The sequence below is a fragment of the Mugil cephalus genome, chromosome 13, assembly GCF_022458985.1.
Source record: "Mugil cephalus isolate CIBA_MC_2020 chromosome 13, CIBA_Mcephalus_1.1, whole genome shotgun sequence".
Taxonomy (NCBI): domain Eukaryota; kingdom Metazoa; phylum Chordata; class Actinopteri; order Mugiliformes; family Mugilidae; genus Mugil; species Mugil cephalus.
Genome location: NC_061782.1, coordinates 1318367 through 1340423, shown reverse-complemented (window position 1 = coordinate 1340423; position 22057 = coordinate 1318367). Strand labels below are relative to the sequence as shown.

General features: G+C 42.7%; 5 protein-coding genes across 5 annotated transcripts; all 5 read right to left on the bottom strand.

Annotated features, from left to right (window-relative positions):
• Positions 1 to 103: 103 nt before the first annotated feature.
• Positions 104 to 1174, bottom strand: LOC125018615. The gene has a single exon (XM_047602646.1). The coding sequence runs from the start codon at positions 1051 to 1053 to the stop codon at positions 355 to 357; it is 699 nt and encodes a 232-aa protein (XP_047458602.1). The 5' UTR covers positions 1054 to 1174; the 3' UTR covers positions 104 to 354.
• A 2747-nt stretch (positions 1175 to 3921) lies between these two features.
• LOC125018616 lies at positions 3922 to 4910 on the bottom strand. Its single transcript, XM_047602647.1, has one exon. It carries the CDS (start codon positions 4887 to 4889, stop codon positions 4236 to 4238), a length of 654 nt encoding a protein of 217 aa, XP_047458603.1. The 5' UTR covers positions 4890 to 4910; the 3' UTR covers positions 3922 to 4235.
• A 499-nt stretch (positions 4911 to 5409) lies between these two features.
• LOC125018617 lies at positions 5410 to 6185 on the bottom strand. The gene has a single exon (XM_047602648.1). It carries the CDS (start codon positions 6169 to 6171, stop codon positions 5518 to 5520), a length of 654 nt encoding a protein of 217 aa, XP_047458604.1. The 5' UTR covers positions 6172 to 6185; the 3' UTR covers positions 5410 to 5517.
• Positions 6186 to 8234: 2049 nt separating this feature from the next.
• On the bottom strand, positions 8235 to 9284 carry LOC125019015. The gene has a single exon (XM_047603518.1). The coding sequence runs from the start codon at positions 9282 to 9284 to the stop codon at positions 8421 to 8423; it is 864 nt and encodes a 287-aa protein (XP_047459474.1). The 3' UTR covers positions 8235 to 8420.
• A 365-nt stretch (positions 9285 to 9649) lies between these two features.
• slc22a15 (solute carrier family 22 member 15) lies at positions 9650 to 21328 on the bottom strand. The gene is made up of 13 exons (XM_047602614.1): positions 21138 to 21328; positions 19950 to 20099; positions 19737 to 19869; positions 19448 to 19612; positions 19080 to 19209; positions 18828 to 18888; positions 18266 to 18438; positions 16349 to 16489; positions 16129 to 16214; positions 14770 to 14878; positions 14611 to 14683; positions 12364 to 12522; positions 9650 to 11037 (listed from the first exon to the last, which is right to left on the bottom strand). The coding sequence occupies exons 1-13, from the start codon at positions 21219 to 21221 to the stop codon at positions 11011 to 11013; spliced, it is 1491 nt and encodes a 496-aa protein (XP_047458570.1). The 5' UTR covers positions 21222 to 21328; the 3' UTR covers positions 9650 to 11010.
• Between the last annotated feature and the right edge of the window lie 729 nt (positions 21329 to 22057).

Genomic DNA, 22057 nt, shown 5'->3' with positions numbered 1-22057 from the left:
AAAATTGTCTAATTTCGTTTAATCAAGAACAGTCACGTTAATGTTGTGTGTGGAGTAAAAAATGTTTCTGAAGAATTAAGAAAAGAACAAAACAATTAACAAGTTAATGCAAAGATTATTTTTATTTATTTATTTTTTAAAATGTGATCACAGGAAAAGATGCAGGAAAATGGGTCCTCTGAATATGATAACAAGTTATATGATCTTTTTATTTGTTTTCTGATATTTCAAGAGAGAAAAACTTATCATGCTATATGAATATATGGAAAGGACAAAGCGTCGCGTTTACACTGTTAGATATCAATTCATATTCATCACCCCATGCACGAACCTGATCAAAAAACAGGGTAATGTTCAGGGTCCATCTGGTTTGGGATCAGGAATCAGAGGAGCACGCACAATATCACCCACATCTGGATCGGGTTTGGGGTCTGACTCTGGGTGAAATGGATTCTGTTCAGGTTCACTGTCTTTCTCACTGACTGGGTTCTTCATTCTGCAGGAGAACGTCTCTACTTTTTTAGTTTCCTCATCGTTGGTGATGTCCATGACTTGTTCTGACTCCTTCCAGTCTCCGTCATCTTTCCTCCAGTAGAAAGTGACCGGTCTAGACTCTTTAATTTCTCCATAACAAAACAGGTTACAGCTGGATGAAGATGAGTCACAGACTAATGGTCTCACAGTCACAGAAGGATCAGGTACATCCTTGATCTCCACAGATTCAAACCTTTGACTCTGGACGATGTTGTTGATCTCCACTACAAACTCTCCAATGTCATCTTTAGTCAGGTTGCTGATCTCCAACTCTCCAGTTGTAGTGTTCAGGTGTGTGCGTCCATCAAAGGTGCTGTAATAAGTCAAAGGAACCCCGTTTTCCGCCCATTCAGCCACCAGGTTACCTTTGAACTTATAAACCATGCTGGTGATCGTCCCAGAGAAAGGAGGCCTCAGAGTCAACGTACCGCCAAGCTTGAAGTACGACGGTATTTTCTGGGCTTCAGCTGAGCTCAGTGTTGCCAACATCAACGCTGCCAGGAGCCAGAATCCAGCCATGACGGCAGGTCAACACACAGCCGACAGAAACTCGCAGAGAGAGTCGCAGAAAAGTAAAAGTTCAGACGAGTATCACTGCGTCACAGCCTCAGCCTCCAAAGAACGGTGCATGTATATTCTAAGGATTACGGTAAAGGCAGAATTTCAAAATAAAACAATTTCATAATAAATCCTTGGTTCAGCCAGTCATTAATAAATAAGAAAATGGCTTAATATATAATATAAATATAATAAATCTTAATGAGGAAGGGCTCAAATTAAAGACATCAACTACATTTTTAAAATGCTCCAACAAGATGTGTCACATTTTTTACTTTTAAATCAGAAACAAACTCAAAACAGTTTTCTGTAACAGTTTCACAACATTTCACAACATAATGAGTAATTTGATCCGTCTTAATAAAACTGGACACAGTTACTGCAAAATACATCAAAATATAGTCGTATTAATGTTGATTCATTTTGTTTCTGTAGAAGTTTCCAAACTCTTCACTATGGCTAACCTACAGACGATACTGCAAGAGCTTCAAGAATTTAGGCCTGAAAAATAACTCCAGGTAATAAGAGGAGATATTAAGGCAACCAACGACAGAATCTACGAAGCCAAAACACGAATTTGAGATGGAGAAATAAGTACATGGGCTGAAGGAGGCTACGAGCTGTTAAAGCTGGAAGACAAGCTAACGGACCAAGATGGACGAGCCAGACGAAGATTAGTCCCAAACTCCCCGTCGAGTCTCCACCAAGATCCATAGTTGTGAAGTTCAACTAAACACAACTAAAGAAGAAATCCTACTACAGGTGTTAGAAATGGTTTCTGTAAAAGGACAAGAGTCTTTTTTTTTTTTGGTCTGTGTTTTCAGTATCAGTGGAACCTAAGACGTATAAAAACTAAGCACTATCTTTGAAAAGGAAGCTGTAGTTTTTGAATAAAAACCATGTTGTCATATGTGGACATTATTTCATCATTTATATTATAAAGTCACCCACCAAAACAAAGTATACGACTGTTTATTTTAATACCTGAACATTCGTGACCAGTCCCAACGTCCTCAAACGAGTACTTGCTAATTAGCGACGTTGTAGCTCAGTGCTATTGATAAAATTTGTTACATTTGTGGGTCATATCAAACTAGAAACATTAATAAAGCACTACGCGCTACCACTAGGTGGCAGACTAAAGTGTCCATTAGGGGATCAATAATTTATTATTTATTTATTTAATGAGAGCAGGTTTCAATGAAGCACAATAAGCTGCTATAAAACCTAAAATTTAATGTCCCCATATGAGGACGCAGAGTCTCGGGAGGTTAAACCAGTTAAAAAAAGAAAAAAGACAACATAGATATAATATTTCTCCAGGAAAAGTTGACAGAAATGATCAACGAGTAGGGAAGGTGTAATATGGTGGTTAGTGAACTGGAAGGATCAGAAATCCCTCTCCTGAATGTTGTTTGTGGTAAATAAAACGGTGGGAACGGTGCTAAGTGAGATGGGTAGTTTTTGTCACCTTTAGGTTTTAGACAAATGACAAACCAAGCTCCTTCCTGTGAAAATTAGTTGTGGGATTGAAAAAGAGAAATGACGCAAAACATCCCACAACTCAATAATATCAAACCCACATGAAACCTGTGAAAAACTAATAAACGTTACATAAACTTCTGAATAAACACTTATTTAGAGCTTAGTCACTGTTAACTTTAACGTTTGTATGATTTACACACTGGAATAGCAGCTGAAATAAGGAATCATGACGCCTCTATGTCCACAGTCGGCCATGTTTCTATGGTGGCCTGGAAAGGACGAGGCCATTTCTATTATTTGTTTTTGTAATACACAATCTCACCACTAGGAGTCACTAGACCTGAGACACTGGCCCTTTAAGATCAATAAACAGTCACTACTCTCTGACCCCCAACGTTGATGTGATAAAATAATTTCTTATCATAAAACCAAACCCAGTGTTGAGCTTTTACAAGAAAAACGATCTCTTAATAATCCTTTGATCTGAGGAGTCTTATTAATCCTTCCACCTCCTCTGTGGCGACATTTCTCACGAGAACATTCACGTTAAAAGGAGAAGTCAGCTCTTTGTGTTCACTGTGTCTCTCTTCATTCTTCTTTAACCTATTTAGGACAAATAAACTGAACGCTGCTGATGAACATGTTGCAGCTCATTCATGGTCTCGGTCTCTTTTTAAAGACAAGACTCTGAAGTTTCCATCACTACAGTCAGAATCTCTCTAAGTGGTTTTGTTGATGAGTAATTAAAGTTGGCACACAGTTAAAAAAGAACAAGAAGTTGTGTTCACCAGAACCCACTTTTTTTATGTTATCTGATGTTGTTTAAATCCTATAATAACACAACTGGTGTCCAACTAAATACTACAGCTCTCTATATGAAGACAGTGACTGTTCGTTTCATCTGAGGCTGAAACCCGGCAACAAGCAGCGATGCATCCCATAATATCTGAGGAGACGATCAATGCTGATGTTTGACAAAAATATTTAAAAAAAACACTTGTTTGCAGAAAACTGTGTGATGAAATCCATCATGAGATTTGAAGTATTTGCAGACACAGATTAAAACTAAACTACTGCAGCATTTAAACACTTTCTGTGTCATGACACGGTGAATAAAATAAGACCAGGTCCAGATTAAAAGAGGAAGTCTTCAGCTTTACTTCCTCCAGCATGATTAAACTGTTTAAAGGCCTCTTTTGAAAATAATCTCCTCTCAGTGAACATGTATCACACTCTTTACTTTTATTTAACTCTTCATTAGTTTTATAACAAATCTTTTCTTTAAAAGCTTGAGCTTTAAAAAAAAAAACAAAGTCACACGTTTGATATGAAATTTGATGAGATTTAATTAGGAGCCAAAGTCAAAAGCAGAAGGTCAATGAATACATGACGAGGATGAACTCGTAGAAGCAACAGAGAACAGAGTCCAGCTTCCACCAACCTGACAGACCAAGAACTTTATCTGATGGATTATTATTGGTAGAAAGAAAATACTCAGGACCAGTTTAAGGAGCTCATACATGACTAAAGTCCTTCATCATCTTCTTCATCATCTCCTTTTCCACATTTACAGGAACAGATAAGTTTTCGTTTTCTCCACAGCAGGAAGACAAGCAGCCCAGAGACTAACAGGACAACAAAGGATCTCACCACAACTCCTATAAGTTCAGCCCTGAGTCCAGAGTCTCTCTCCAGAACGGATTCTGTTCAGATTCACTCTCTTTCTCACTGACTGGGTTCATCATTCTGCAGGAGAACGTCTTTACTTTTTTAGTTTCCTCATCGTTGGTGATGTCCATGACTTGTTTTGACTCCTTCCATTCTCCGTCATCTTTCCTCCAGGAGAAAGTGACCGGTCGAGACTCTTCAATGACTCCATCACACAACAGGCCACAGCTCGATGAAGATGAGTCACAGACTAAAGGTTGCACCTTCACAGAAGGTTCAGGTACATCCTTGATCTCGACAGCTTCAAACGTTTGACCCTGGAAGATGTTGTTGATCTCTACTACAAACTCTCCAGTGTCATCTTTAGTCAGGTTGCTGATCTTCAACTCTCCAGTTGTAGTGTTCAGGTGTGTGCGTCCTTTAAAGCTGCTGTAATAAGTCAAAGGAACCCCGTTGTCCGCATATTCAGCCACCAGGTTACCACCGAACTTATAAACAATGCTGGAGATCTTGTCGGTGAACGGAGGCCTCAGAGTCATCGTACCACCAAGCTTGAAGTACGACGGTATTTTCTGGGCTTCGGCAGAATCGGGCGCCACAAACAGCAGCACAACCAGGAGACAGAACTGAGCGGATCCTTCCATGATCACGTATCAACACACGACTGACAGAAAAGCACCGTGACAGTTGTAGGAAGCTCAAACTAACACCCTCTGGTTTCCTTCAGAGTCTGTGGCGACGTTTCTCATGACAACATTCATGTTAAAAGGAGAATTCAGCTCTTTGTGCCCACTGTTTCTCTTCATTCCTCTTTATCGACATTTTTAAATCCGTTTGCATCTGGTTCAAAGACTAAAAAACTCTTTTCATCCTGCATCTCTGTCAGTAACATTCAATCTGTTGAAAACCTGCAGCTTCACTCTGTGGTTAAAAACTTCCTGTTGCAGAACCACTCTTCAGCTCCTCGGTTCACGTTTTAAACTAAATACTACAGCTCTCTATACGAAGACAGTGACTGTTCGGTGATCCTTCCATCTCAGGGTGAAACCTGGAACATCTCCCATTACCAACAAGCAGCGGTAGATTATTATTGGTAGAAAGAAAATACTCAGGACCAGTTTAAGGAGCTCATACATGACTAAAGTCCTTCATCATCATCTTCATCATCTCCTTTTCCACATTTACAGGAACAGATAAGTTTTCGTTTTCTCCACAGCAGGAAGACAAGCAGCCCAGAGACTAACAGGACAACAAAGGATCTCACCACAACTCCTATAAGTTCAGCCCTGAGTCCAGAGTCTCTCTCCAGAACGGATTCTGTTCAGATTCACTCTCTTTCTCACTGACTGGGTTCTTCATTCTGCAGGAGAACGTCTTTACTTTTTCAGTTTCCTCATCGTTGGTGATGTTCATGACTTGTTCTGACTCATTCCAGGTTCCGTTTCCCTTCTTCCAGGAGAAAGTTACCGGTCCAGACTCTTCAATGTCTCCATCACAAAACAGGCTACAGCTCGATGAAGACGAGTCACAGGCTAAAGGTTGCACCCTCAAAGAAGGATCAGGTACTTCCTTGATCTCCACATATTTAAACATTATAGGCGGAAAAACGTTGTTGATCTCTACTACAAACTCTCCAGTGTCATCTTTAGTCAGGTTGCTGATCTTCAACTCTCCAGTTTCAGTGTTCAGGGTTGTGTGTCCTTTAAAGCTGCTGTAATAAGTCAAATGAACCCCGTTTTCCGCCCATTCAGCCACCAGGTTACCTTTGATCTTATAAACGATGCTGGTGATCGTCCCAGAGAAAGGAGGCCTCAGAGTCAACGTACCGCCAAGCTTGAAGTACGACGGTGTATTCTGGGCTTCAGCTGAGTCGGACGCCACAAACAGCAGCACAACCAGGAGACAGAACTGAGCGGATCCTTCCATGATCACGTATCAACACACGACTGACAGAAAAGCACCGTGACAGTTGTAGGAAACTCAAACCAAAAGCCTCTGGTTTCCTTCAGAGTCTGTGGCGACGTTTCTCATGAGAACATTCATGTCAAAAGGAGAAGTTCAGCTCTTTGTGCCCACTGCGTTTCTTCATTCTTCTTTTTTGTCTTTTTTTAACCTCCCATCATTCCAGCTTATTTAGGACAAATAAACTGAACGCTGCTGATGAACATGTTGCAGCTCATTCATGGTCTCGGTCTCTTTTTAAAGACAAGACTCTGAAGTTTCCATCACTACAGTCAGAATCTCTCTAAGTGGTTTTGTTGATGAGTAATTAAAGTTGGCACACAGTTAAAAAAGAACAAGAAGTTGTGTTCACCAGAACCCACTTTTTTTATCTGATGTTGTTTAAATCCTATAATGACTTTATCAGTGAAACCAGAAGAAAACATGTTGCATCATGCAGCATTTACTCAAACACAAGTCAGAACGCTGATTGGTTCATAGAGATGCCGCTGTCCCATAAACCACCAGAGGAACCATGGAGGGTTGAAGTGACTTTTTTTTTCTTTCTTTTTTTGTCTGCATTTGTCTGCATAGTTGAACACCACAGGGTGTCGACATTATATGAGTTTGATGCAGTTATATTCTTGCAGCTGAAAGCTTTATTACTTCAGTGCGTGAGTGTGACTATCACCAGCCTCCCTGAGAACTGTCCTGTTGGTCTTTATTGAGTGTAGTGACCTTGTGTGGCAGGGAGGGCAGTGCTACACCTCAGTGGATAGAGGGGGGGAACAGAGGAAAGAAAAGATGTAGAAGGATGGACAGTGGAGGAGATACATGTGGTGCTAGTAGGGAACTAGTGGAGTGTAGGGTTCTGTGCTTCCCAAGTCACCTCATTTAAGTATGACTGGGTACAGTCATCTCTGGAGAGATGAGAGAGTCCAGGGGGGTAAGGGTGTCCCAATGGAAGGAGAGAGGTCTGCCATAGGGCACGTAGTGATAGAGTGAAAACAATAATCCAGCCCTTAATATCCGGGACTCATCGATTCTTCTTGATGTGATCCAGCACGGGCTGGCAGGTGACAACACACATGCATGTGGGCATTCCCTAAATATGAGTGAGACCATTACCAGGGCCCAGAGTCAGGTCAGAAGCCCCAGCGCCCGAGAACCTCCACCCCAGTGTGGGGCGCATGGGTAACAAGACCAGAGACACCTCTCCAGCCGAGGGGACTCCCCCAGGAGCCCAGCAAAGCCCCCGCAGACGGGCACCGGCCCAGCGCCCAACCAGGGACGGGCCGTCCGAGCAGGGGGGCCAAGGTGCCGGCCCCATGGCCAGGGAGACCACAGGAAGAGGGAACCCCCACCCGGCAGGCAGAGACCCCAGCCCCCCATCGAAGGGAGAGGGGAAGCACCAAGCCACCACCCGAACGGGTCGATACCGGAACAACCTGGTACCCAAGGGAGCCGCCACAGACCCGTCGCCACACAGCACCAGGAGACAAAGCCAGGCCAAGAGGACAACAGAGAACCTAGGTAGGTACCCCTACCAACGGCCGTGGGGCCACAGACCACCAGCCCAAGATGCCCCTGCTAGCGGAGGACCAGGCCCCCCAAGCTGTGCCAAGGGATAATGAGAAGTGAGTGTGTACCTGTTACTGTGCTTCTTCAGTCCCTGATGAAGCAATATTCTACTCGATATGTTTGTACATAGCAGGTTGAAGTGACTTTGCATCTAGTTCAAAGTGTTTTTCTTAGTCCTGCGTCTCCATCAGTGACATTTAATCTGTTTAATCTGGTTCACTCCAGCATCCGGACGCTGATTATCTGTGGTTTAAAACTTCCTGCTGCAGAACCACTCTTCAACTTCGCAGTTCACATTTTATATGTGAACTCACAGATATTTTGAAAATAATCTCCTCTCAGTGAACATGTATCACACTCTCCATTTTTATTTAACTCTTCATTAGTTTTATAACAAATCTTTTCTTTAAAAGCTTGAGCTTTAAAAAAAAAAAAAAAAAAAGTCACACGTTTGATATGAAATTTGATGAGATTTAATTAGGAGCCAAAGTCAAAAGCAGAAGGTCAATGAATACATGACGAGGATGAACTCGTAGAAGCAACAGAGAACAGAGTCCAGCCTCCACCAACCTGACAGACCAATAACTTTATCTGATAGATTATTATTGGTAGAAAGAAAATACTCAGGACCAGTTTAAGGAGCTCATACATGACTAAAGTCCTTCATCGTCTTCTTCATCATCTCCTTTTCCACATTTACAGGAACAGATAAGTTTTCGTTTTCTCCACAGCAGGAAGACAAGCAGCCCAGAGACTAACAGGACAACAAAGGATCTCACCACAACTCCTATAAGTTCAGCCCTGAGTCCAGAGTCTCTCTCCAGAACAGCTTCCTCTCTCCAGAACGGATTCTGTTCAGGTTCACTCTCTTTCCCAGAGTCTGCAGCTTCCTCTCTCCAGAACGGATTCTGTTCAGATTCACTCTCTTTCTCACTGACTGGGTTCTTCATTCTGCAGGAGAACGTCTTTACTTTTTTAGTTTCCTCATCGTTGGTGATGTTCATGACTTGTTCTGACTCCTTCCATTCTCCGTCATCTTTCCTCCAGTAGAAAGTGACCGGTCCAGACTCTTTAATTTCTCCATAACACCACAGGCCACAGCTGGATGAAGACGAGCAACAAGATAATGGTCTTGCAGTCACAACAGGATCAGGTACTTCCTTGATCTCCACAGATTCAAACCTTTGTCTCTGGACGACGTTGTTGATCTCTACTACAAACTCTCCAATGTCATCTTTACCCATGTTTTTGATCACCAACTCTCCAGTTCCAATGTTCAGGGTTGTGCGTCCTCTAAAGCTGGTGTAATAAGTCAAAGGAACCCCGTTGTCCGCATATTCAGCCACCATGTTACCTTTGAACTTATAAACGATGCTGGTGATCTTGTCGGTGAACGGAGGCCTCAGAGTCATCGTACCGCCAAGCTTGAAGTACGACGGTGTATTCTGGGCTTCAGCTGAGTCGGACGCCACAAACAGCAGCACAACCAGGAGACAGAACTGAGCGGATCCTTCCATGATCACGTATCAACACACGACTGACAGAAAAGCACCGTGACAGTTGTAGGAAACTCAAACTAACACCCTCTGGTTTCCTTCAGAGTCTGTGGCGACGTTTCTCATGAGAACATTCATGTTAAAAAAAAGAGGTGAAGCAAAAATAGTTTGTGGTCACTGCGTCTCTGTGCTTCTTTATTGAACTCATTTTTAATCTTTTGTATTCAGTGAAAACAGAAACACTGACTCTCAAACGTGTCATTTATCCAAATAGAGATTGCGACAAACCATAAAACACTAAACATGTGAGCAGCTAAGATCAATATTTGAGTTTATGATGTTTAAATGGAGCAGCAGGAAGACACGGCGAACAAACAGAGACCAAGTCCAGATTACAAGAGGATGTTTATTTCTCACTTCCATAAATAAATAATTTAAACACAGGTATTATTTCTGTACATTCATTTTACATCTGTGGAGTAAAAAATAGTTTTGTTTTACATCTGTAGAGGCGACATGAGAAGGCACAGTATGCAGAGAGGTTTCACTAGGATGGGCTGAGGATGCTGCAGCCGCTGGCAGTTTGATAAAATGATTTGTAAAACAGTTTTTGTCTTTATTAATCTGCACATAAACTGATTATCTAACCCACACCTCTAGGTTTTAGACAGACGACAAACCAAGCCCCTTCCTGTTTTCTAAAATTAGTTGTGGGATTGAAAAAGAGAAATGATGCAAAACATCCCACAACTCAATAATTTCAAACCCACATGAAACCTGTGAAAAACTAATAAACGTTACAGAAACTTCTGAATAAACACTTATTTAGAGCTTAGTCACTGTCAACTTTAACGTTTGTATGATTTACTCACTGGAATAGCAGCTGAAATAAGGAATCATGAGGCCTCTATGTCTATTATTTGTTTTTGTAATACACAATCTCACCACTAGGAGTCACTAGACCTGAGACACTGGCCCTTTAAGATCAATAAACAGTCACTACACTCTGACCCCCAACGTTGATGTGATAAAAATAATTTCTTATCGTAATTACTATCAAAAGACAATGAGATTCCAATCTGTAAACAATCTGTAAGAAAATACGAATTAAACAGGAAATGTTTCCATTTAAAAACCGTGAACTACGTCCGTTAAAGCTGATTAGAGCAACGTGACCCTTTACACAGTTATGTGCAACTAAAAGCTGATACATTTATCTATACAACCTTGTAAAACTGTGACGTTTTACAAGAAAAAAAAAAAGAAAACGCATTTTGCAGATAAATCCCAGAAAGAAGCAGGTTTACGCCGTTCCCTGGTTATATGTTTGTATTGTGCTGGTTTGATCAGAACAGAGTGGTCAAGACTCATCTCTGACACCTTCCTGCTCCTAAAACACATTTTGAGGAATGTTTACTTGATTAAAGATACAGATGTGAAGTCAAACTCACTGGAATGTAAAGTCGTCTTTTATCCGGTCTGACTCCAGATAAGGACACAAACACCACAGAGCTTCCGCTGAGTGGCTTCCAAAATACAAGGAGAGCGATTTGAGTCCGGACACGATTCTGGTTCTGGTCCCGGAGGCGGAGTTCTGGTCGAGCCTCGCTGGAATGTGAAGAGAACCTGTGGAGGTCGGTCCTTCGAGATTAACGAGGAGACAGAGGTCGCCTTTCTGAGGCAGCGTCTCCAGGAGGAACGAGGAGTGGACGTCAGTGAAGACGAAGCTTCAGTCGTGGTTTGAGCTTCATTCGTCGTCTTCATACAAAAGAGCCTGAAAAAAAAAAAAGGAAAGACATCGATGACAAATTAAATTAAATTGGTGCCGTAGGTGGAGTCAACTAAATCTGAGGCTCCGCCCAAACGTCCATGATCCAAACTGGTCGTCTCTAATCACCTGTGTTCAGCCTGGTGCTAATTAATTAACTAATTAAAATGTCTGTAAATCAGCTGCAGCGCCACCATGTGGTCAGTAGAATATTGTATCAGCTTCTGTCTCTGATGGATCTCAACCTACCACTGGACCAGAACCAGGACCAGGGAAACAAGGAAGGAAGGAAGGAAGAAAGGAAGGAAGGAAGGAAGGAAGGAAGGATGGAAGGATGGAAGGAAGGAAGGAAGGAAGGAAGGATCAGATTCTAGTTCAGTTTGGTTCTAGTTCAGTTTGGTTCTGGTTCAGTTTGGTTTAGTTTGGTTCTGGTTTAGTTTGGTTGTTGTTCAGTTTGGTTCTGGTTTAGTTTGGTTCTTGTTTAGGCTGGTTCTAGTTCAGTTTGGTTCTGTTTGCTTCCAGTTCAGTTTGGTTCTAGTTCAGTTTGGTTTAGTTTGGTTCAGTTTGGTTCAGTTTGGTTCTAGTTTAGTTTGGTTCTGTTTGCTTCTAGTTCAGTTTGGTTCTAGTTTAGTCTGGTTCAGTTTAGTTTGGTTCTAGTTTAGTTTGGTTCAGTTTGGTTCTGGTTCAGTTTAGTTCTCGTTTAGTTTGGTACTGGTTTAGTTTGGTTCTGGTTTAGTTTGGTTCTTGTTCAGTTTGGTTCTAGTTTAGTTTGGTTCAGTTTAGTTCTAGTTCAGTTTGGTTCTAGTTCAGTTTGGTTCTGTTTGGTTCTAGTTCAGTTTGGTTCTGTTTGGTTCTAGTTCAGTTTGGTTCAGTTTGGTTCTAGTTTAGTTCTCGTTTAGTTTGGTTCTAGTTTAGTTTGGTTCTGGTTCAGTTTGGTTCTAGTTTAGTTTGGTTCTAGTTTGGTTCTGGTTTGGTTTGGTTTAGTTTGGTTCTAGTTCAGTTTGGTTCTAGTTTGGTTCAGGTTTAGTTTGGTTCTCAGCTCCAGGTCCAGGATCTTTTAAAGTCTCGTCACTAATGAACAGACGTCTCTGATTCAGGTTCATTTCTACCAGTGGATGAATGAATGAACGGATGAAAGAATGAACAGATGAACAGATGAACGGATGAATGGATGAGGTCAGCAGCAGGTCTATGACGGGACCAGGACTCATTAAAGTGGGATCACACGGGTCCCAGACCTCCCCCACACCTGGACTGACACCAGATCAGTGTTCACCGAGCCGGTCCAGGGTGTTGTACCTGGCCCAGGTAAGATCAGAGAGTCCACGTCACCTTGCTCTCCAGAACCCGGCTGCGCGTGGAGCTGCCGATCTCCTCCAGAGTCTCTGCTGCAGGTTTGTTGAGGGTTTCTGGGAGGAGGAGGCCCAGACACCCGGCCGACAGTCCGCTCAGACAGAACACGGTGAAGGGCATCGAGGTATGAAGCGCCCGCTGCAACACACACAACCGCACACGGTCGCATTAAGGTGCAGAGACAAACACCAATCATCTACTTCCTAGGGCAGAAAGACAAATCACTCTCTATTAACAGGATCTATAAACCACCTGGGGGTGAAAATCCCTTTGCTGTAATTCAACTAATCCACCACTAGGTGTCAATAAACGCTAATATTTAACTTGCACATGGTTGAGTTCAGGTAAAAGGTCACTTTAAACCAGTTACAAGGGAAATTTCTACCTTTCCGATTCAAATATATCCCACTTAATTACCTGCTACGTATTTAAAGTAGAAACCGACCACAGACGAGCTAAACATTAACAAACCGGTCCCAGACTCAAAGAGCCAAGTCCAGCGGATTAGAACACATGATGGGACAATCAAATGAGTAATAACACCTCAATAAAGATATGAACAAAACATTATCTCATCTTAAAAGACTCTTTCATGAAACATCAGAACAAACATTTCTCTTGTTTTTAAAATATTCTACATGACAAAAAGAAATTTTACTCTCTATTAAGAGGATATAAGAACAAAATAACCAAACTCTGCTGGATGGAAATAATTTGGTGTAATTCAACTAACCGACCACTAGGTGGTGATACATGCTGATACTTAACTGACGCGCTGCTCACATGGTTGATTAAAGGTAAAAGATCACTTTAAACCTGTTAATATGTGATACTTATCTATCTATCTGGTATCTGTCTATTTATCTATCTGTTTATCTAATAACACAGGTGAGGACGTGAATAAAAGGTCAAAACTTTTCCAGTTACTCATCTTTAAAGGTTGTTTCTCTCTGAACTTTTTCATGAATCATAAACATGTGGTGACGAACTCTCTCTTGTTTTTTTGAATCGTCTCCATGGCAGCCAGGAAGCTCCGCCCACTCAGATCCAGCAGGGTGAGGTTTCAGTGTGAATCATTGGCCAGAGTTTCCACTTCGTTTCTTTACAGCAGCTGAGCTCTGCCTTCTAATATTTCAGAGTCATCAAGGGAAAAAAATGACCAAACTCCATGTTTGTTTTTTTTTTGTTTTTTTACTTTAGGGAGGTGCAACTAAAACGCAGTCACAGCTGAAGACTTAATTCTCCAAGAATCTGTGCAGAAACGCCCTGATGACCACGACTTCGTTCTGATACTGTACATGTGCGATAAAACTGATTCCAGATGTTTAGGTTTCTGAGCTGCAGACGGAATAAAGATCTAAATGTTTTTAACTGGATCGGGTTCACAGAGAACGTCCCTGAACGTCCTCTGAAAGTTTAACCAGAGTATTTTGACTGACGACACCTTCCTGTTGGTGGTTCACGCTTCGGTTCAGAGAAGCCGGGTGCTGCAGCCTTTCCTGGTGACCGGGTCAAGAATATGTTGTATATGTTGCTACATATACAATACCACAGTCATATACTGTATAGATACACACTTTTATCTACTTTATACATCCTAGAAGTGTTTGTGTTCTTGTTCTTGCAGTGGAGGGAGACGCCCTCTCAGATTTCGTCATACAGAGGGTGAATCAAGGCACGTTCAGAGAAGGGAAACCGCCATTAGCACAGTTACAAACCTCAGCACAGCTGGTAGACAACCACAGACACACAACACCACAGACAAACAACATCAAAGAGACACACAACACCACACAGACACACAACACCACCCTCATCAGGAAGAACCGGCAGAGAAGTAACTCAGGAACTTTCCTTCCTTCCTTATCCTTCCTTCCCTTCTTCCTTCCTTCTACATCCTTCCACTTCCTTCCTTATCCTTCCTTCCTTCCTTCCACTTCCTTCCTTATCCTTCCTTCCTTACTTCCTTTCCTTCCTTCCTTTCCACATGTCTCTGGTTCTGGTCCAGTGGTAGGTAGAGATCCATCAGAGACAGCAGCTGATACAATATTCTACTGACCACATGGTGGCGCTGCTGCTGATTTACATCAGATCTCCAGCTCTGGCTGAGGACACATTTTAAGGTATTTAAAGCCTTGTTTGAACCCAGTCGGAGTGACATCGACTGTATTTTCTTTACAAACTCGACAAAGAAGTGGACGAGTCTTTTTACATTCACTCTCTTACCATGGAAGGAACGAAAGGTGCAAGGATTCCTCCCACTCTGCACGACATGGAACAAACTCCCAAACCAGCATTTCTGAAACATAAACGACACATTCAGTATTTTGGGATGTTAACACGAACAAAAGCATTCAAACATTTGGCTGAAGGCCGACGGATCACCTGATAACCGTTGGGTAAAGCTCAGACGTGTAGACGTAGGCGATGTTGAATGCTGCACTGACCAACAGTTTTCCCAGAAGAGCCAGAGACGTAACGTTCACCAGAGTCCCTGGAAAGAATCAAATCAATCCTTGATCAGGTCAAACCAGAGGCCATGAGTTCAGTTCCTGGTTCAGTTCCTGATTTAGTTTCTATGAATCAGGGATTTGTCTCATGTTTGTGTTGAAGTGTGTGATGACAACAGATGAAAGGAGCTTTGTGAGGAGCTCAGAAAAAGAGTTGTTGTTGCTCATCAGGCTGGAAAAGGTTCCACAACATCTCTAAAGAGTCTGGAAGCCACAAATAATCCACAGAGAGTCAGACAGATTGAAGACGACTGTTCCCTCCACAGGAGTGGTCCACCAACAAACATCACTCCATCATAGTGGGAGAGGAACCAGAGGAACCCAGGGGAACTTCTAAGCAGCTAAAGGCCTCTCTCACATTGGCTGATGTTCATGTTGATGGATCCACTCAACAACCAAAGACACTGCTCTCTGTCCACAAAGACATGTGGGACAATGTTTAGTGGACAGATGAGACCAGAGTAGAATAGTTTGGTTTAAATGTTTGGAGATGAACCAACACTGCATTCCAGCATCAGAACCTCATCCCTCCATGACACATGGGGGCGCTAATGTCCTGGTTTGGGCCTGTTCTGCTGCATCTGCTCATCATTGATGGACCAATGAACTGTGAATTCTACCAGTGAACTCTGAAAGAAAATGTCAGGACATGAGTCCATGAGCTGAATGTGAAGAGAAACTGGGTCATGGAGGAAGACAAGGAGCCCAAGAACACCAGTGGTTCTCCAGAAGAACCAGATGAATGTTTAGGAACAAGTCAAAGTCCTGACCTTCATCCAGTAGAAATGTTGGAGCATCAACATCTCACAACTCACCTGGTTCTGATCTGAATGGGATCAGATGTTACCAGGAACATTTAGTTTTGAGCAGAAACTGGAGACCAGGCTTCACTAACTTTAACACCTCACACATGCAAAACTAGAATATTTCTGTTTATTAGTATGATTCAGTTCTCTTTTTACACTGTCAGTGGTTTGCATGTTTTGTACAGATGAGGAAGTATTTACTTCTGGGTGATTCTTCAATCCCTCCACTAAAGAAGACACACCCTGGTTCTGAAATCAGTCAGACAGATGAGCCCTGCCCGAAGCGAAAGCTTCCTCCCTGCGCATACTTCCTCACATGCATCATTATTTCCTAAGAAGGAGAACCCGTTTCTGTTCTCTACGTTACACACACCACCACACTAAGACATTCACACCCCCTCCATGGAAGCTCGTAAAAAGCGTCTCACCCGTGTCCTCGGGGATGAACATGGTGCAGAGGCAGGCAAAGCCGGCAAGGCACAGGAAACTGGCCATGCTTCTCCTCCTCCCGGCCCTGTGCGACAACACAACAAAGCCCTTAAAGGAGGAACTGAGCAGTTAATAATTGAGTTTAGTGGCGGTTTCACCGGAAGGATGTGGGACCTTTTCTGTGTAAGAGGCCCTAACGCTGAGGTGTAGGTGACTCACCAGTGTTTGTTGATGAAGTACATGCAGAGCGGGTAGGCCGGCAGCTCCACCAGCCCGTACATAGCCACGTTAGCGTAGCGGCTACCGGACGTCTCGCCTGCACCCAGAGTCAGACCGTAGTACACCAGGCTGCAGGCGTACCTACGGTAACAGCCTTCGTTATTCTACCTATACATCGTCTTTACTGTGTAGAAACAGCTCGAATCCCCCAGAGGAAGCATGAAACATGAAGCATGAAGCTAAACAGCAGTAGTGCATGAGCAGTAATGGAGAAGAAATGAGAAGCATGACTACGAGGTTCTATAAAATAGTGCTGCGCATGTATTTGCACACATAAAACTACGTATTTATATATATAATACAGATGATAAAGGAATAAACTGATGTGACAGGAGTCAAACAGACCTTAAAACACAAGTAGCAAAAGAAGAGGAGAAACCATCCAATAAACACAACAACACAAAAAAAAAACTGCCTTAAACATCATGAATTAAATGAATGAAATGAACCGTATCCTAAAAAATACTGACCATCGCTCTAATGGTGTTTGATTCTTTTTTAGTATTTTTAAATCGATTTTTTTATCCATCCCATTTGTGTTACCAAGAGAATCAAACGTCGGTATTTATTGCTGAGCGTGTTTGGTTTTGTGAAGAGGAAGATGAAGATGATCTGTTTGTCTCGTATCGTATGAATGAAACTGAGAATTTGACGTGAAGAGATAGAGAAAGAGGATTCTTTTCAACTTGTAGAAGTTTAAAAGATTGGAGGCGTCAAACTCTATTAACCATGAATCAAATAAGGATAAATCGTGGATTAATACGAGAAACGATGATGAGACGACGTAACTTTAACACTGTTTTATTATAAGACAGTTCTTCATTCCTTCGCCTCCTCATTCCTTTCTTCCTGCTTGTTATTCTTTTTCAACTCTTCCCTCTTCATTTATTCTCCTTCCTCTCCACTCTTTTCTTTTTCTCATCGTCCCTCTTCCTCTATCTTCTTCACAACATTCCCTTCTCCATCTATTTTACTCCTGTTTCTTCTTCATTTCCGTCTCCTTCCTTTCCTGCTATATTTCTCTTCTACTGCTCTAGCTTCTTCTTTTCTTCCTCCTCCTACATCTTCTTTCTTCTTCTCTACATTCTTCACTCTTCTTCTTCTTCTCCTGTTCCATTATGGGCAGATTTGACGGCAGCAGAATCCAGCGAAGCTGAACTTAGTTGCCGTGCGTCTGAAGCTTTCAGATGAAATTCTTTTATCCTTCGGGGGCAGTTTGTTCACTACGTGTCCTGAGACGCCTTCGCATCCCAAATACAACGCGAGGAAACAGATATGCTCCGATAAGTAAAAGAGAAAGAGGAAACTGGAGACTCGTTGAGGCTGTAGCCAACAACTGAAAATGAACATGAACAGTAAGGTGGAACGAGATGAACGAACCTCAAAGTGCAGCCACTTCATTTTATTCTAAAGGTCTGTGGGTGGTGGAAAAGAAAAGGAAACCTGATCTATCAGATTCCTCCAGTTACAAGTGAGTGTCTGGCTAAATTTAAAACAACAAACTCCCCCCGCAGTCATTTTTTGGAGCTGAAAAAATATGACAAGTCTAATAATCTTTGTGTTCCAGCTTGTTCTTTAATTTATACCGCGACCTGAACAACTGGTAAACCACCACAGACATTTTAAGATGTTATTAGTTGATGAAATAAAGCAGCAGAACTCACTGAGAGCAGCTCCAGATCCAGTTTTTAAAGAAATCACTCATGAACCGACTAATATCTCTGACCACGCGTCAATTGACCTAAAATCAGACGGATTCTCAGGCAGGTTCTGAACTGCAGGACGTGTCGTCACGTGATTTTTCAGGGTCGGACTTGATCAGCCGAGCTCCAGGCGTCTCCTGCGGGAAACACTCACCAGACGTACATGAGGACCATGGTGCGCAGGCGGAGGACCGGGTGGAGCGCCAGGTGCAGGACGCCGGCGTCCCCGTTGTCGTGGTTACGGCCGGCCTTGGCGGCGGCGCCGACGCGCTGGAGCGTGAGGTTCTTGGCAGCGTTGCCGTTTCTCAGCGCCATGTAGCGCAGGACCTTTGAAAAAGATGAAGGGGTAAAGTCACAGTCGTTTGGATCGAGCCATAACATTATGACCACCCAGAACCAGGTCAGAGGTCAGCATTGTCCAAGTGTCCCAGGACTTTGAGGACAGTGCGTTCCTCTGATAGGACCAATGATAAACCATACGGCTTCTATTTAAGTATTTAATAAAGTTTATTCAGGACTTGAGCTACACTGGTTTAAAAGTCCTTCTCCAACACCGAGCATGTTTTTGTCAAACATTCCTGAGCTGATAGTGGTTTCCACAGCAAAAAGACGAAACCACTGCGTGACTCCGCTCATTGTCACATTACTGGCAATAAAAACACTCATTTGAATATGTAAATCATTTTTTATTCAGGCCTCGTCCTTTTCCTCTTTACCTCTTCGGCTCGCTCCGTCTTTCCTTTAGAATACAGCCAGCGAGGAGACTCTGGGAGAGTCCTGGGAAGGAAGAAGAAGAAGAAGAAGAAGTGAAAGCAGAGATGAGGTCCACTTCTCTTCTGTTTATATGTGTGAATACCCCAGAGTAGCACTAAAACCGCCCGTCCCGGTAAAACCGGTTTGTTTGAGGAGACACTTCTAAAAGCGTCGTCCTCTCTGTCGTGGGTTCGGATTTCGCCTTTTGCACTCACACAGAGAGCAGGAAGAAGAGGACGCCGGACGAGTTGGCCGCCGTGGCCAGGTTCCTCCACGGCTGGATGAAGTATCCCAGCGCTCCGAAGAGGGCGATGCCGACGGCGAACGTCATGCTGGTCAGCGTCCCTGAAGGATCACACGCTCACCATTAACACGACAACCACTTCACTTCACTTCCTTCCCCTTCATTTAAACCAAACTATTCTACTCTGGTCTCTGGTTGTTGAGTGGATTCGTCAGTAACAATGGAAACACTCGACTCTAATTGCTTCCCAACAGCTGTGAAACACTGGTGCATTGTCCTGAGTAGTGTCCTGAGTGGTGCATTGTCCGGAGTACGTCGTGTTTTTAGCGTTTCTCCTACCGGTCATGGCCCAGTACGACCGGCCCACGTACTCCTGCGTGAGGACGAAGCAGACGAGGCCGATGCCGCCGTTCATCAGCCCCACCAGGAGACGCGACGCCGCAAAGACCTCGTAGCTCGGCGCCATGGCGGTCACGTAACCGAAGACCACCTCGAAAAACAGACCTGGGAAAGAGCGGCAAAGAACTCGGGTCAACTAATGCAGCTTTAAAGTCTGGTTTGTCCAGATATTAACCCTCCTAAAGTCGTGTTTGGTTCACACCTTTTACATTTTAAAACTCTCTCTCACCTGTCAGGTAGACGGGCCTCCTGCCGATCTTGTCGGAGAGGGGTCCAAAGAAAATGTTCCCGACCAGAAGCCCGGCGAAGAACAGCGAGCCGGCGAGACTCACCTTGTAGGCCTGCTGCCTGATCAGAAACCACTGAAAGACAAAGACAGATTTAAAAAAACACACTCTCCAGTTAAAAATCCGCTGAATCTTACAGATAAACGAACGTCCACCTCGGTCACTATGGAGTCGATGTCTTCCGTGAAGGTGACGCGTTGTGGATGCTCCTGCTGGTTGGATGGGACGCCGTCCTGCGGCTCGACCCGATACTCAGGTGTATATCCAACCAGGACGATCAGCATGGACTGACAGGCCATGTACACCTGGAACACACAACAAACCAAACGCACTTAGAAGCAAAAAATAACAAACCTGGAGTTGTTATGTTCCCCAACGCCAGATTAAAATGAAGCATTTACACAAAGAAAACAATAAGATTATATCAATTCAAACATAATTTAAGCAGTTTCATCTTAAACCACACAATTTCTGATGGAAATTGTGTGGTTTAATACTTTCACACATAAAGGGAGTTACATATTATTCCACCAGGACCTAAATTTAATATTTATTTATTGAGATAAAAATATGAATCATACATGGATGGCTGAAAAAAATACCTAAAGGTTATAAGATGTTTAAATGTTTTCCCTAGCTTAACCGCATATGGCTAAAGGGGGCGTTAGCTTAGCTTCTTCGCCAAACTTCATTTACAAAAGTTGACGTTTTCGGTTAAATATTTTTTTACGTAACAAATATACGCAATGCGACATATTACTTCTACTCCTAAGGAATATTTAGGTCCCTGTGGTGAATTCGGCTCTTGTTTATGGGTCATTTTCTTTCAACAGGTTTTAAATGATTTATGTTTTTGTTTGCGTGTCAATGCAGAGCTAACTGCTCTAGCTAACAGAGTCGAGATTTAAATAGTTTGACACAGTTCATTTAGAGTTAAACGAGCCTTGTATGTAGGGCCGAATTAAATAGTGGTTAATTTTTATGTGTAAATATGTTTATTTGTGAGCTGCAGTGATTTTTAAACTTTTAAAGAAACACTAAAACGCTACTTTAGATGTTTTTTGTATGGAGTCTGGACCCTTCCAGGAAATCACATTTGCTCCACTCACACCAAGCTAACTTATAATCAAATCAGGTCAGCTGATTATAGGTCAGCTTATTATATAATTAAATTATAATTTTAATTATATTGTGAAAGTGTTGTTTTGGTAGTTGACACTTTAACTCATAAATAACTTCACCAGGGAAGTGTCTGAAAGCCACGTAGCGCTGCAGCTGCATCCGTTAACTGCACGAACTACTTTCCCCCGTGACATAAACCATTTGTTTTTGGATTCGCCAACCTGGGTCAGGACAAGAACGGCTACGGCTCGCTTCTGGTACGGTCCAAATTCGCCGACAACTTGAAAAGCTTCTTCTAAATCCATTCCTGGTGCAGCGGACCTGCGACTTCACTGTTTAGCATCACCGCCGCCAAAGAGCAGCAGCAGCAGCAGGAGGAGGAGATGAACCCCCTCCGCTCACTTCCGGGTTCGCTTCTCGCCCTCGAGCTATTTCCTTTGTCGCTGAATATTTTTGGATAATTTATGAAACACCAACATTCTTTCTATCCGTTAAATGTATACATAGAAAATAAACGTTAATTCTGAAAAAAAAATTAAATAAAAATATTTATTTATTCTAAAATAAGTATTAACGCCGCCAAAGACGAAGAGGAGAAGAGGAGCACCTTCCTTCACTTCCGACTTCGCACCTCCCTCGTCCTACTTCACCACCACCGAACAAGAGCTGCTTTTTTGGACAATATGAAGAATTAAAGGGCATCATAAGAACAAAATGTAAATATTAGCGCAGTTAAAAAGGGGAGAAAGGGAGAAGAGAGATAAAAGTGTTTATTTGCTTTAAAGTGGCCCAAGGAAGCGTGTGTTACTCATGTTATGTAGAGTAGAACTGAGCTCAAAGAAATGATCTACCCTGTGTGTCCGTGTTATGCATTAAATCTATTCTCCTGTGTTCTGTTCTGTTTCATCCATCATAAAGAATAAACTTGTCTGGCCAGAAAAGAACCTGGCAACAAGTGAAAACCAAATATAGATAATAAAGAACATGCTGGTGCCAAATAATTTCCGTAGCTGGCAGTGGATCTTAACCAAGGAAAGGGAGCAGGGAGGGGGCCGTGATTCACTCGATCCGTGCAACAGAAAATAGCAGCTTCTTAAGAGGCTCAGTTCCACTACAGATTAAACAGGCTTGATAATATTGT

Bases quoted from the DNA above. Each gene is read 5' to 3' on its own strand.
- LOC125018615 (XM_047602646.1), bottom strand. From the start codon at position 1,053: ATGGCTGGATTCTGGCTCCTGGCAGCGTTGATGTTGGCAACACTGAGC.
- LOC125018616 (XM_047602647.1), bottom strand. From the start codon at position 4,889: ATGGAAGGATCCGCTCAGTTCTGTCTCCTGGTTGTGCTGCTGTTTGTG.
- LOC125018617 (XM_047602648.1), bottom strand. From the start codon at position 6,171: ATGGAAGGATCCGCTCAGTTCTGTCTCCTGGTTGTGCTGCTGTTTGTG.
- LOC125019015 (XM_047603518.1), bottom strand. From the start codon at position 9,284: ATGGAAGGATCCGCTCAGTTCTGTCTCCTGGTTGTGCTGCTGTTTGTG.
- slc22a15 (XM_047602614.1), bottom strand. From the start codon at position 21,221: ATGGATTTAGAAGAAGCTTTTCAAGTTGTCGGCGAATTTGGACCGTAC. The intron at 20,100-21,137 runs GTTGGCGAATCC...TGTGTGTTCCAG, and splicing joins CCGTTCTTGTCCTGACCCAG to GTGTACATGGCCTGTCAGTC. The intron at 14,684-14,769 runs GTGATCCGTCGG...TTTATGTTTCAG, and splicing joins CTTTACCCAACGGTTATCAG to AAATGCTGGTTTGGGAGTTT.